Below are 15,781 nucleotides of genomic sequence, written 5' to 3'. Positions count from 1 at the left end.
AGTTAGTGAGCATTCAGTGGGTCACAAGCATCCATTATGTACCAGGCACAGTGCTAGATGCCCGTCAGGGACACCATGGGGAATGAGACAGGTTCCAGAGGTCAAAGAGCTCACGTTCTTAACATGGCAAAAGGCAGTGAAACTGAAGTACAACTTGGTGTGGTAAGCGCTCTGATAAGGATGTGCACGGGGGCTTCTCGAGCACAGAAGAAGGCATCTAAATCTGACTAAGGCAGAGCGAGGGTCAGGGGTGCAGGGTGGGCAGAGGGGAGAGACGAGGGTAGCAGTGGACTCACTCTAGCACAATTTGGCTTTCCTCCAATACGACAACCTTTCTCTATCCTGTTACCATTAACCCCTCCCTCCGCAGCAGCTCTAGAAGAGCCACACATTATTGAGTGTGGTTGTAATATCAGCTTGGAACCAAGATCAATCTGCATCCTAATGCCTCCAGCATTGCTTGTAAGAGTTTATGTGGTGCCCACGGCAGGCCCCAGGCAACGACAAACCAGGCCTTCTTCTACAACAGCTGATGATGTGTACTGAATTCCACTATGAGCTATTAATCTGTCGTTTTCCTCTCCCTCCGTGGTCTCAGGCGTTCGGGCTGTATCAGAACACTGCCTCCTAACTGGAGGTGCTGGCAAGACGTGCCCAGTGACCTGCCAATGACCAATTCCTGGACGACAAAAGCTTTTTGCCCGGATTTCTCTGTTTCTCTTAAGGCAATATTCCTGCCTCACTCTATTAATGCCTCTCATCCGTGGTACTAGTGCTCTCTTCAAGTATTGACAGTGAATAAGCCACATTTGCTTCCTCCACTTGATCAACTACAGTGTCTGTGCTGACTTGTATTTCAAAAAATGCGATTTGTTTCCTGACCTGATTCATTCTCCGTAAATCTACGCAAAAAATCAGACACATATTTGGAGTGAGATGAACCTCCTAAAACCAGTACTTATTTTTTAAGCATACACTAAGTGTATAAAGATATTTAGTGAATAAGTCCCTTAAATTCTAGTGTTCAGATATCTTTACCCCATGGGTTAACTAAATTTCGTTTCAAAATACAGAGATTGCTAACGAAAGCCAGAAGTTAATCCAGGAGAGAAAGTTCCTCATTATAGCCAATAGAGGGTATAGCCACTGTATATCACAGCAATCTTCCCATAATGGAATGGAGAGTTTCCTCATTTCTCTCCTAGCTGCATGGTTTTCCAGTCCGTGGCTATCCCATGCTTGTTTCTGTGGTGGTTTTACAACATGCCTGCAACTTTTGGACACTCCTCCCGTTGAGAGGTAAAGTCTATGTTTCTTCATCTTAAATCCAGGTGGTTTCTAACTGCTCTTACCAATACAGCATGGCAGAAAGTGACACTATATTTGACTTCTGAGACTAGGTCATAAAAGACCATATGGCTTCCACTTAGGTCATCTTGTATTCAGGCATGTCTAATAGTTTTAGTAATAACCTACATCTTCATTTAGGACTGGTAGCAAATACAAACACCCTTTCGTTGAGCATGGCAAAGTATTCTGTACAGAGAACCAACAGAACCGGATCCCTGAATTCTGTAAATCTGAAAATGGTTTTCTTAGAAATTTTTGAAATAGTTTTGTATTAATTGGTAGAATTCATACAGCTCAGTAGATATCAGTGTTTTTTAGGGAAACATCCTATGGCCTAAGAGTAATAACAACTCGGGTGTTTATGAAAGTCTTCTCACCTTAAATCTACTCACTATTCTCACCCTGTGTTTCTTTTCTTTTGGACTGTGAATCTTAGCACTTTAATCTCTAACACTATAAGATTTCATTTTATAACATACCTTCCCCCAAATTCTCCCTCTGTAGAAACCACATGTTCAAATGTTGAACAATTAGAAACTTTCTTATACACTGTTTTAAAATCCCTATTATGAATCTACCAAGCTTAAATATTTCAACTTGGAAGAAGAAGGATTTTGCCATTACCTTTAGAAATAGACGCTTTGATAGAATGCCCTAACCGTCATGTGGCACATACAAATACTTTCTACAGAATAATATATTGCACGTTAGTTGGACTTCCAATGCTTAAAAGAGCTATGTAATACTCTTTAATACAATATCTTTCCAATTTTCAGAGAGTAATAGAGTAGGAACTTAAGTGAAAGAGGGACATTGGAAGTGAAAGAGTGAGATAAGATAACCACCTATATTTCAAAGTTATAGATCTATTCTCGTAGGTGTATCCAGATTGCTTACCAAGAACAACTGTGTCATAGAATAGAAAAGCAAAAGGAAATATACTAAACCACGCCTTCTCATTTAGGAAACTGAGGCACAGAGATGTCAAATAACTATTCTCAGGTCAGCAGCTAGCCACTGGCAGAAAGAACTCAAGCATCAAGTCCCACAGGCTAAACCATACCTGGTAGTGAGATCATCTCTGACATTATAAAGGGATTTAGATATCCAGTGCTTGAGAAACTGACCTGAAGGCCAGGAAGAGAAGCCATGCTTTCCATTCCTTTGTCACATTGTTTTTAGTCTTACGGAAAAAAAAAAAATTCACTTTACAACAGCAATCAGGAAAAGGAAAGAATCTGGAAAAGTGCCAAAGCACCACAAACGCTAATACATTCCCCCCACCTCCAAAAGTAGAGAAGTCCTCTCAAAAGAACAGAAAACAACAGGAAGAATGTATTCCCTTTTAAGAGCTAATAGAGGGATATCCCTCCCAGTGTATACAACATCTCCTCATCCTTACAAAACTGAAACACAAAACAGCTGAGCACAAAACTATATCCAATGTTGTCTGCTTTTCCCCATTTGGATCACTTCCCAGATAGTTGCTTATTGCCCTCAAAGATAGTTAATGAACATCCATCTGGCTAACTCGCCTCTCTAACATCTGTATTCGTCTGGCTAACATCTGTATCCATCTGCCAATCTTTCAAGATTTTAACAATGTTATACCCTAAACATTTGACATTCCTGAAAACCATATGCAAAGTCCTTGGAAATGAATGGGAAATTCACAGCATCACCTCTCACCACAGTGATGTGTTATCATACAGATGATAAATAATTGCTGAATGAAATTTACTCTTTAGCCCTGATGTGTCCTCATATCCCAGACTTGCTCATCCACTGCCTACTCGACACCCCCAACTGAGTGAGGAGTGAAGGTATTTCAAACTCAATGCTTCTAAAACAGAGTATTGAGGGGCACCCGGGGGGCTCAGTCAGTGGAGCATCAGATTCTTGATTTTGGCCCAGGTCATGATCTCATGGTCATAGACTTGAGCCCCGCCTTGGGTTCTGCCATAGGGCTCTGCGCTGAAAGCTTGGAGCCTGCTTCGGATTCTCTCTTCCTCTCTCTCTCTCTCTCTGCCCCTCCCCTACTTGTGTGTGTACACTCGCTCTCTCTCTCTCTCCAAATAAACATTTTTAAAATATAAAATAAAATAAAACAGAATATGGATTCCCACTGTCCTTCCCCCTGCCCCCACATATACAACTTCTTCTCCTGTTTGTCTACCTTAGATAAAAGAGTTTCCTAGTTGCTTGGGTCATTTTTGGAGATTCGTGATTCCTTTCCTTCCACTGACTCAGTCCGTTGGCAAGTCCTGCTGCTCTATGCTTAAATATGCCCTGAATCCAACCATGTCTCACTGCTTCCTTCCGTCACCTCCACCCTGGTTCAGACCTCTTACCTAGCCCACATGAACAGCCTCCTGATTAGTGCCATGTCTTATTCAGTGTCTTCTTATTTTCCCCCCAGTAATCCACTCCCCACATCCCAACCACGATGATTCTCTTTCTTTTTTTGATGTTTACTTTTGACACAGAGTGTGAGTGGGGGAGAGGCAGAGAGAGATAGGGACAGAGGATCAAAGCGGGCTCCGTGCTGACAGCAGCAAGCCCGACGTGGGGCTTGACCTCATGAAATACAAGATCATGACCTGAGCCAAAGTCGGATGCTCAACTGACAGCCACTCAGATGCCCCGATTTTCTTAAAAAGTAAAGCATTTCACGTTTCTCCTTTGCTCCAACCCCTCCACGGTTTGCCATTACCCTCGGAATGCAACCATATCTCTGACGGTGACCTACAAACCCTCCTTGTCTTCCCTGGTCCAGTCCCCTAATCCCTTCCGCCACACTTCCCCTTAGACACCACGCTGTAACCCACTGCCCTCCTTGTTTTCAAACAGCATGTTTCAACTTGCACACTTCTCCCCTGTCTTCCAATGGTTGATTTCAACTAATTTTTCAGGTCTCTGAGCAACTGTCATGTCTATCTTTCCTGAAGCAATCAGAGACACTCCCCATGCAGTTAACTCTCCATCCTCATACCCTGCTTTATTTTCTTCACTCTCTGAAATTATAGTGCTCACTGTATGTATCTCTCACTGGAACATAAGCTCCCAGGCATCTGGAACAGTACAATAGGCACTCAAATATTTGAAAGGATGACTGACTGAATGAAACACGTCTTGATTAATGTACTAAAGATGCTGGCTAGAGCCAGGAGGAAGTGTGGGCATTATAAAATAGAATAAAAGAATCATGGAGACGGATGCCTGCCAAACGGTGGGAAAGGGTTGTAATAAGAAATGGGCTTGCTGCAATACTGGAAAACTAGAAGCAGATACACTTCACCGACGTTTGGGCTCCATTTTCCCTTCATAAGGATGTGGCCTCAGCGAAGCAGCTTGTGATCCAAGAACCAGTCTGAAATCGTCCTCCTACAGGTGGCGTTAGTTTTAGCCTATCACAAAATCAGCTTCAGCAAGACCCTACTTGCTCCATACCACAGCCGGTGCACACCCCCGGGGAGGCCTTCGCGGGGTGTGTGGTCCAGCCGCTAACCTTACAGTGGGCCACGCATATGGTGTGGGTCTCCGGGTCTGCCTCATCTTCTCCTGCCAATCCACAGCCAACCCCAAGCTCCGCAAGGATGCGAGGAGGTTCAGAAATGTAACAGACCGCCCACATATATTCGAGAACTCTAATTCAGCGCACCGGACTGAATGTTTACGTCCCCTCAAAATTCGTGTTGAATCTCTCACCCCCAGCGTGATGGTATTAGGAGGTGGGGCCTTTGGGAGGTAATTAGGCCATAACGGCGAAACCCTCATGCATGAGGCTAGCGCTATTACGAAAGGAAGCGGAGAGTGAGTTCTCGTGCACTCTTTCCATCATGTGAGGAGGATACAAGAAGTCAGCACTCTGCAACCTGAAGACACTCTCAGCTCTCACCAGATGCTAAATCTATTGGCACTTGGATCTTGGACCTCCCAACCTCCAGAACTGTGAGAAAGAAATGTGGTGTTTCAGCTACCCAGTGTATGGTATTCTGTGATAGCAGCCTGAACTCAGACACTCAATAAAACTCTAGGCTGGAACAGAACATAGTTCTAAGTGAAATAAGACTTTGCCCCACTTTAAACTGAGGCACCATTTCTAACTTCAGATTTCTGCAGGTAGAGGACAGAAGACCACTAAAAACATACCTTACTTACTATACAATTTCTAAGTGAGGAATGCAGGGGTTACATAGTAAATAACTTATCTCTTCAACCAGAAGTGAATTTATTTTCTAGTCACTGAAAACATTTCCTCAAGCAATTTCAAATGTACACGTTTTTAAAAAGTGAAACAAAGGCGAAAAGGAAATGACAATGTCTACTTACATTTCATACGAAATCTACGTGTGTTTCAGAATAAAGAATTGGCCTCTTCCCTTTAGTTAAGTCACCTTGAAGGGATCTTACAATTAAAATAAATGTACATTAGAATATTAGATCAGGTGGAAATGAATAATTTTTCAATTCTTTAAAAAGGACTTGAATATAAACACGTATAAACAATTATCACTGAGGTTACTAATGACCTCCATGACACTAAGTTCAAAAGACATTTTTAGCCCTTATCTATTTGTTCTTTCTTGCAACTTTGGACATGTTCGACTACTCCTTTCTTGAAGTGTTTCCTCTCCTTGATTCTGTGATATGAGAGTCTTTGGGTTTTCCTCCTACCTGCCTGGAAGCTACTTATCAGTCTTCTCGGAGGTTCATCTTCCTCTAACTAGTCATTGAAAGTCGGAGTATCTCAAAGCTTTACCCTAGGCTCTCTCTTCTTTTTACTTTGTTTTTTTTCTCCCTAAGTGGTCTCATAGATAGTCTCCCAAACTTTTGTGCATTTTGGTACACAGAGAACGTGACAATATTTTTATAGGTACTCAGAGATGGAGGCCTCTGGCCTAAAGCCTTCTGCTGTTCCAAGGACTGATGATAACCAATATCTTAATACACGTATGTTCTATCTCAGCACATTGCATGGCACACTGGTGGGGCCTCGGGAAGTTCTGAATCAACATCCATGTACTTGGCTGTCACCAATACACAAATAACACAATTTTGTGTTTTTTAACCCAGGCTTCATTTCTCAGCTCTACACCTGTAGATCCAATTGCCTATCTGACATCTCTTCTTGATATGTGAAACCATCTTAAATGTATCATGTCTAAAAGTAAGCTCATGACCTGTGTTTCCCAAAAACTGATGCTCTTCTGGGGATCTCTCAGTGTAGGCAATCACACCAGGCTGTGGACACCAGAACTCTGGGAGATATTCTTGCCACCTCCTTCTCACCCTCTCAGCCAATCTACCATCAAGTTGTCTTTAATTTACTTCCTTAACATCATCTTGTCTCCACCTCCACCACCCGAGTCCAAGCTATCATCACAGCATAACTGATCTGCCTGAATCATTTCAGTGGCCACTCAAGCCATGGATCCTCATTGACTCTCGCTCCACTGTCACTCATTTTCTACTCTAGAAATAGAGTGATTTAAAAATAATAAAAATAGAATAGAGATTTCTCCAAAGAAGACATACAGATGGCCAACCAAACCATGAAAAGCTGCTCAACATCACTAGGCATTAGAGAAATGCAAATCAAAACTACAATGAGATGTCATCTCACACCTGTCAGAATGGCTAAAATCAATAACACAAGAAACAACAGTGTTGGCGAGGATGTGGAGAAAAAAGGAACGTTCTTCATTACACTGTTGGTGAGAATGCAAACTGGTGCGTCCATTGTAGAAAACAGTATGAAGGCTTCTCAAAAAATTAAAAATAGAAATGGCATATGATCCAGTATTTCACTACTGAGTATTTACCCCAAGAGAACAAAAACACTAATTGAAAAAGATATATGCATCCCTATGTATACTGCAGCATTATTTATGATAGCCAAGATGTGGAAGCAACCTAAGAGTCCATCAACACAGGAATGGATAAAGAAGATGCAATGTGTGTGTATACACACACACACATACACACACACAAACACACACACACAGGAATATTACTCTGCCATAAAAAAGAACAAGATGCTGCCATTTATGACAACGTGAATAGACCAAAAAGGTATTATGCTAAGTAAAATACGACAGAGAAAGACAGGGGCACCCGGATAGCTCAGTCAGTTAAGCGTCCAGCTCTTGATCTCAACTCAAGTCTTTATCACAGGGTTGTGAGTATGAGTTTGAGCCCCACATTGGGCTCTGCACTGGGTGCAGAGCCTACTTAAAAATAAAAAGACAGGGGTGCCTGGGTGGTTCGGTCAGTTAAGCATCTGACTCTTGATTTCAGTTCCGGTCATGATCTCACGGTTCATGGGATCGAACCCCATGTAGGGCTCTGTGCTAACAGTGTGGAGCCGGCTTGGGATTCTCTTTATTCCCCTCTCTCTGCCCCTTCCCAGTTATCTCTCTCTCAATCAGTTTTTTAAAAAAACTTAAAAAAAAAAAACACAGAGAAAGACAAATACCTCACATATGTATGGAATCTAAAAAACAAAACAAACAAATAGCAAAAACAGATCCATAAATACAGAGAACACACTGATGGTGGTCAGAGGGAGGAGGTAGGAGGGGGTAGGAGGGTTGGAGGTTGGGCAAATTGGAGAACGTGGAGTGGAAGATACAGATTTCCAATTATTAAATGAATAAGTCCCATGGATAAAAGGCACATCATAGAGAATATAGTCAATGGTACTGTAAGAGAGTTGTATACTGACAGAAGGTAGCTATACTTGTGGTGAGCACAGCATAACATACATCCCAGTCACTGTGTTCTACACCTAAAATGAATGTAACGTTGTGTGTCAATTGTATTTCCATTTAAATAATGATGATGATGATGATAAATATGCAATAATAATAATAATAATAATAATAATAATAAAGATATAACCAGATCATCCCTTCGTTGAAGGCAAAATTTCTCAACATGACCAATAATAGCCTGCATGGACTGAGCAATACTTAATTGCTCCGGCCGTCTGTTGCTGCAAAACAAATCACCCCAAAACTTAGTGGTTTAAAACAACAGTTTAATACTACCTTTCATGATTCTGTGGATTGTTCAGCTTGAGCTGGATGGTAATCATCTAGAATCTATCATACAGCTACAATAAGAATTTGGCTTGAGTTGGAGTCATCTGAAGGCTCAACTGGGCTGGGCATCCAAGATGGCTTCTTCACTCACATGTCTGAGGGCTGGTCAAGCATCCCTCTCCCCATGTAGTCTCCCCACATGTGTAGTCAGGGGTTCCTTAAAGCATGGCAGTCTCAGTGTATTCAAATTCTTACAAGACAAGTTACTTTCTTCAGGGTACGTTTTATAAGAGACCAAGGCAAAAGCTGCAAGACCTCTTGTGACCTTGTCTCTGAAGTCATTCAGTTCTCTTCTACTTTATCCTATACATCAAAATTGAACCACACAGTCAGTCCAGATTCAAGGAGGAGAGGAACTATCCAAGGACTTGAATATCAAAAAGCATAGCTCTTTGGAGGGCGAGAAGGGTCTTTGGAGAACATTAACCATACCCATTTCTCCAATCCCATTTTGCAGTGTATTCCCTGTTAGCTTCCACATTAGCCACACCAGCCTTCTTCCAGTTCCTTGTACTCATCATACTCCATCCTCCTGAAGGCTTTTGTAACAGAATGTTTTCTTAGTCTAGAATGTGTTTCCAATCCTCCTTTCCCCACGTTCAACTTGGAGACCAAAGTCTCAATACAGTCTCAGGAAAGCCTTCCCTGTCTTCCTAAACAGGTTAAGTCTTTTTATTATATAATTTCATTGCACTGGATAAATTTCAGGCACTGTCCTTATCCCCACTGCACTTTGAATTTGTTCAAATGACTATGTAATTGATGTCTCAATATCCCCCACTAGACTGGAAGAGGGGCCATATCTGTTTTTCCCATCCTATCACAGAACTTAGCTAGTACTCAAATATTTATTTGCTGAATGAATGACAGAAATAAACTAAGTAAATGAACTGTCTCTTATAACAATTCCTTTAAAATTATAGTGAAGTAGATAAGCACATTCCCTATTCAATACATGGATAATTAGGCAATCCCAAATATAAACCATTTTTCACAGAGTCTCGTCTATAAATATAAAGGTCATATTCTCTTGCTATATCCTACTTATAAAAATAGCAGATGTATAATGAAATCAATTAAATATAGTCAAATTATGTAAGTTTTGTGGTATTTCTTCCAATCTTTTTTTTCAAATGAGCCTAAACCTGTCTTTGCTTTTAATGTCTATACCTTAACAAAAGCTGACACATGTACCAAATGGAGTATTCTAATCACTGGAGAGGTGCTCCCCTCCTCTGTGCAGGAATCCGATACTGATGGTAAAAGACCACTAGAAGCATTCCACTTAGAAACCCAGGTGGATGATTACACAGACCAGACATGATTCTCACTGCGCTAAAACCAGACGCATAATACTAACTGCTTCCCACTACATTATCAATAACCTGTCTATAAATAAACACTTCACCAACTTTCAACTTAAAACGGAATACTTCATCTTGGAGTGAGAGCTAACATTCCTGTTCTTAGATGGTAACACAAACAGCAAAGGATTCGATTAGGGAAAATAATCACGAGTTACGGCTCTTAACTATTTTTTTAAAAAGTGCATAATTATGAATGGTATCATAAAACAAAGTTCGTTATCAAAAAGTACATTCTATTCTATTTTGAATCCCAACCTTCAACTCTAATTCTTGTCAACCACTTTCAAGACTGAAAAGATCTGGTCTAGCAACAGAGTGTTTCCTACAATACAAATAATTTGCCATTGTGTTTATTTATTATTTCTGCCCACTTCAACATGGGCTCCAAGAGGGGATGGGTTTGGTCAGTCTTGTTGACCTAGAGTAGTCTCTAGCACATCATACTGCCCAGTGAATCACTGAATGGGTAAATAGCACTGGTGTTCTAGAATCAGATCTTGTGTATTACTCAAAATATATATGAAGATGCTTATTTGTTAGTTAAGAGAAGATATTCTGACAAAAATGCCAACACATAAAACGTTCTCACTTCTCATCTATGTTTCTTGCTTCCTAGGTATTATGCCACATGAAATTAGTGTTTCTAATTATCTAATCTTTCTTATCCACCAGGTATAGAAAAAAAAATTATATTCTACCATAAGGCAGAAACAGCTTTTAGCTAAATCAATTGTTAAAAACAAGACAACAGGCTCAAAATGGAGTCACTTAAGCTCAGCTCCATATCACCAAACTGAGACTTAATTACACTTTTGACCTCTTCCAGAAATGGAATCTTAAAGTGAATCAGCAACTACCTGATCAGCACGAGTGAGGTCATCTGCCTGATAGACCCCTGCCATCCCATAAAGGAAACTGGTCTTCCCACAACCATTCCACTTTTTGGCAGTATAATTTCCTTGTTCCCACTCCCTTCCACCTATAGAAGTCTTTCATTTTGTACAGCTTTTGGAAGCTCCCTTCTGTCTGCTAGATGGGATGCTGCTCTAGTCATAAATCATTAAATAAAGCCAGTAAGGTCTTCAAATTTTTAACCTTTATTTATTTTTGAGAGAGAGAAAGTATGAGCAGGGGAGGGGCAGAAAAAGAGAGGGAGACACAGAATCTGAAGCAGGATCCAGGCTCCCCACTTCAGCACAGAGCCCCACTCAGGGCTCAAACTGGAACTCTCCAACAGTGAGATGATGACCTGAGCCTAAGTCGGATGCTTAACTGACTGAGCCACCCAGGCGCCCCAAGCCAATAAGATCTTTCAAATTTACTCAGTTGAATTTCGTTCTTTAATACATTGAATTTCTTCAGTTATTAAGTTATCTGGAATGAAACTTCTTTTTCTCAGTGGCTGAACTGGACTTTGCAACTTCTTCTGTAATGTGTAATATCAAATTTGTGCATTAAAGGAAATTCCCCCAACTGGTATCCTCTGATGCAAGTTTAACATGGACCTACAAACATGACTTGTGGCTTTTCTGTAGGTGAGTCTCTGCTCCATTTTGCACCTTATTTCTTAACTCATTGATCACACTGAATTATTCACAGCTGAACATCTTTTACCTCTGTCCTGCTTCTTGTTAAATGCAGATTAAGATCTAGATTGTTGTAATTCATTAAGTGGAAATTTTAAACACTAAACAAGTTGAACCTGCTCCACAACCGCTCCAATTCCAGACTTGAACTTAGAAAAAGTTGTGTTTACAAGAAACATGATCTGCCCATATTTTCAAAGGCATTAACATCTGTCTCCTCCTAGGGTTTTTAAACTCCTCTCAAATTCAGCCAAAAAGAGAGATGCACTTAAGCTACGTTGGCAAGTGCCATATTTGACCATTCATTACTCTAAGTGGTTTTTTAAAGTCTTGTCTTCCATTTTCTATAAGTCCTGACTCCACCTTCTTTCTACTATAGAACTCGACTACAAGGCTTAGAACAAAGATCTTTGAATAGTTTGCTAAACACTTCCCCCCACCCACACACTTCTTTCTTCAGATCCCACCGCTATCAAATTGTTTCTGATTCCATCCTGAGCAGTAAATAAATAGAAATACATGCAGGATTAACTTGGGTTACTTTTAGAAGTAAGTTCATTTCGATCTCACCCAGACATGCATAAAAAATAGTACATCTTCCTTTCTATTCTTCATCATTCACCATTAAAGCTAACACATACTCCTTACTAAGAGGAGTAACAGGGAAGGGCAGGAATTTCAGACATATTAGGAATATTGATTAATTCTATTCCTTTTGGGGAGACAATTCCCTGATTGAACAGAGCACTGGTGGGGGAACAGGAGGAGATGCACATTTTTCAAGCTAAGCCCTTTCAAGGACAGATCCCAAGGTGAGCAGTACTAGGGGTTTCTCAGCAACCTGAAAGGATTTGTGAATGATTGTGAAAGATTTGCACCTCCTCCAGCTGCACTTAGGGGCTGTTCTAAAACAGTAAAGCCCTGCTTGGGAAATTCATGTCACATCCTGTACCCCTGGGCAAGAAGTGGTGAAATACACACACACGCGGACGGACGCACACGCACACACACACTCCCCACACACACCCAGCGGGTGAGAAGCGGTGAAATACACACGCGCGCGCACACACACACACACACTCACGCTCACACCCCACCCCACCCCACCAAAAGCCCTGCGGGGAAGCTCCCAGCCAAGCAGGTTCGGGCTTGGGAAGGCACAGTCAGCATCCCTCTCTCCCAGCCCAAGTGAGAGGCTCGCCTCCGCCTCGGAGCTACAGCTCCCTGGTCTTTCACATTCTAGGCTTTTCCTTACGAAGTAGAAAGGTCTATGCTGGCCTTACCTCTGGGGCTGCTTTCCTGTAAGTACGGCGGGGCCGTGGGAGTGACATTCCCCGAGTGGGATGCTGACAGCAGAGGCGAGCGTTCGTCCACCCCGTCAGCAGCCATGACTGCGGCGGCGGCGGGGCCGGGGGGAGGCTGAGCCGGGGGCTGCGGCGCCCGCGTAGGTGGTGGCTACTGCCGCGGCCGCTGCTGCTGCTGCTGCCGCTGCCGCTGCTGCTGCTGCTGCTGCCGCCGCCTCCGGGAGGACCCGGGCTGTGTCACAAGGCTGGAGGCGGGGGGAGGGGAGGGTGCGGGACCGAGAGGCGGGGGAAGGGAAGCGCGCTGGGAAGCCAGTCTGGGGGAGGGGAGGGGAGCGAGAAAGAAGGAGCCCGGGAGAGGGGCGGAGGGGAGGAGAGGAGAAGGGGAGGAGCGGGAGCCAGGGAACACAGTAGGGCTGCCCCCGGAAGGCGGGGAAGGGAAGGTGCGGAGCCACGGAAAGAGGGGCGGGCGGGGGAGGCGAGAGAATGGGGCTGCAACTCTTCTCTCTTTGTACTTTACGTTTCCTTAGCTAAGAAGAGGAAGAAGGGTAAAGAGCAACCTGAAAGGGGGTAAGAGAAAAGGCCTTGACTGCGGAAAAACTACAGCAAACACGGATCTCAAGTTCAGCTCCAAGATGGGGGCGGGGGGGGGGAGGAGGAGGGATTCTGTGCCGTCCAACTTTGCAGCAGTTAAGGGAAGAAAGCTTACTCCTAGGGTTATCAATTCCTTCTTGAGGGCTGCTGCTGCTTTTGTTGGAAAATCACTTTTCAGTATCTGTTGTCTAGGACGAAGTAAATTTCTGCAGGAGTGGTGCATTCCTTGCTTGTCCTTGTTTTCTCGTATCTGTTTGGCACTCTCCTAACGGTATCTTACTGAAATGATGCATAGTGTGCTGGCTTTTACAAGTTTAATTTGACAAAATACGTTGCCCTCATAGTTTTGTTTTTGGGCCATATTGTCCCTGACACCTTATACAATAATGACGCTTATGAATAATGTAAAGCAATTAAAAACTACTTTTCTTGAGCTAGCGTTTTAGAATGATCTTTCACATGTAAAAGAGAGTAAGAAAAAAAAAAAAAAGCTAGGCATAGTTACCGGCATGCTTTCTTGTTTTTTTCTTCTCCTATTTTGGTGGTTGGCTAAAGTGGCTTAAAAATCAACGTTTTGAGTATGCCAGACAGAAACGCAATAGGAAATTATCAAAAGATAATTTTTCTGCAGTAATTCTTGGAGCCATTCAACAAACATATATTATGTGCTTCCTGGGTCTACAAAGGTGAATACACGGGGCAATGGTCTTTATCCTCCAGATGTCTGTGTGGGAACACAGTTGAAAACAAATAAAAAATGAGGCTGGTAGTCCCAGCTGTAGATTTAAAGGGTCAGGAGGAAAAGCTGTCTTTAGAAATTTGAAACTGCTTCTCATGTTACATTAAGAAGGGTCTTCATTTTGCTCTCTGAAGATACTCTTTCTTCCAAAAAATCCATTTAGGCATCAGCTGGAAATCCTAAGGGAAAATCAAAGAATAATGCTTTCTATTATGCAGCATCTTTTATGGGTCAGTAGTATCAGGACCCAACACAATATAAGGATCCCCATACGATATAATCCAAGGGCGTTTATAGATCTCCAGAAACCTGAAAAGTGAGAGGTCAAGATGTAGCGCTCCCTGCAAAAATGAACATTTTACAAAAATGAATGGCAGGCTTTTTGGTTTTTGTTTTTGTTTTACGGTGCAGTGAAAGAAGCTATTGAGTTAAAGAAACTTTTAAGAAGAATCAACAAAATCCTATTACTCTAGCGTCCTGTCCTGGGGCCTATCACACTGGATTGTAACAGTGTATTTACGTTTCTATTACCCACCTCCCCCTTATTCCCCACTGACTTTGTGAGTCAGAAACCATAACTGTCTCATTAACTTTTGTATCTCCAGTATCTAACACAATGCCTGGTTCATTAAGAAGCACTCGGTAAATATTTGCCAAATAAATAAGCAAAGGAGTGTATGAGTAAATCCTCCACAGTGCCAGAATCTTACTAAAGCAAATTGTTAGCGGAAAAAACATGGAGCATCTTGTGATTTTTTTGATGAAAATGACAGCGTTGCCATCTGACCACCGTTTTTACTGTTCCATTATTATCTCTTCAACTAGGGTCCCTTTATTGTCCAGGTAAAAAGGTTTCTTTCTTTCTTTCTCTTTCTTTCTTTTCTTTCTTTCTTTCTTTCTTTCTTTCTTTCTTTCTTTCTTTCTTTCTTTTTCTTTCTTTCCTTCTTTATATGGCTTCTTTATCTATTTCAGAATTCATTAGAGGGTGACACAGCTAGTGGAAATCACTCTTCTCACACTATACAAGGTAGAGGGTAAACCAAGAGTATATTTGCAGCAATGCGAAGTTTCATAAAAAGTAAACAAAAACAAACAAACAAACAAACACTTTTATTAGGTGAGTATCACTTCATTCTAGTTTAAAAATAATACTATAGTTTATGGTTACTCAATAAACATTAAATAATTCTTATCAATCCAAGGCATTTTATGATGATAATATTTTTCCATCTCTACTCAGGAAATGAGGTAATGTGTCTTTTGGGATACAAGTACAATATAAACAGATAATGTGTGAGCTAGTAAAAGCTGTATCTTACTACTTACTGAAGCTACTTACACTACAATTTTAGTTACCTACTACTGAGCAACCTACCATACCCAAATCCAGTGGTTTAAAACAACATGATTTGTTATTTTTCATGACTCTATAGGTAGTTGTGTGGTTATTCTATTGGTCTTGCCTGGGCTTGTATTCAGGAAGCTGCATTCATCTGGCAGATTGGCTAGGGGCTAGCTCAACTGAGGCAGCTTGGATGGGGGTGGGGGGGGTGGGGGCGGGTTGTCTCTCTTCAGCTCTTCAAAGTCCGTCATTCCAGGCTTCTTCACATACCTGGTAGTCTCAGAGCAGTATTTGAGGGGTGAGAGGGTGACTGTGGAAGCTATGGCACCTTTTCCAGATCTAGGCTCTGCGTCTCAAATAATGTCACTTCTACCATATTCTTGTATCTCCCTCAGC

At 41.9% G+C, this 15,781-nt stretch overlaps 1 protein-coding gene across 3 annotated transcripts in view; it reads right to left on the bottom strand.

Moving 5' to 3' along the window:
- Window positions 1–13,410, bottom strand: part of PIP4P2 (phosphatidylinositol-4,5-bisphosphate 4-phosphatase 2) — a 55,492-nt gene extending 42,082 nt beyond the window's left edge. The window contains exons 1-2 of one of the 3 annotated variants that reach the window (XM_015082869.3): window positions 12,693–13,410; window positions 8,403–8,759 (exon numbers count right to left, since the gene is read on the bottom strand). In XM_015082869.3, coding sequence (XP_014938355.1) covers window positions 8,403–8,409 — 7 coding nt within the window. In that variant the 5' untranslated portion in view covers window positions 8,410–8,759; window positions 12,693–13,410. Of the gene's footprint in view, window positions 1–5,682; window positions 5,759–8,402; window positions 8,760–12,692 lie in introns of all 3 variants that reach the window. The other 2 variants (XM_015082868.3, XM_027064255.2) reach the window with 2 other exon arrangements.
- Window positions 13,411–15,781: the final 2,371 nt, after the last annotated feature.

Source organism: Acinonyx jubatus, chromosome F2, assembly GCF_027475565.1.
Source record: "Acinonyx jubatus isolate Ajub_Pintada_27869175 chromosome F2, VMU_Ajub_asm_v1.0, whole genome shotgun sequence".
In the NCBI taxonomy this organism is placed as follows: Eukaryota; Metazoa; Chordata; class Mammalia; order Carnivora; family Felidae; genus Acinonyx; species Acinonyx jubatus.
The sequence above is the reverse complement of the archived record's forward strand: the minus strand, read 5'-3'. Positions and strand labels throughout refer to the sequence as shown.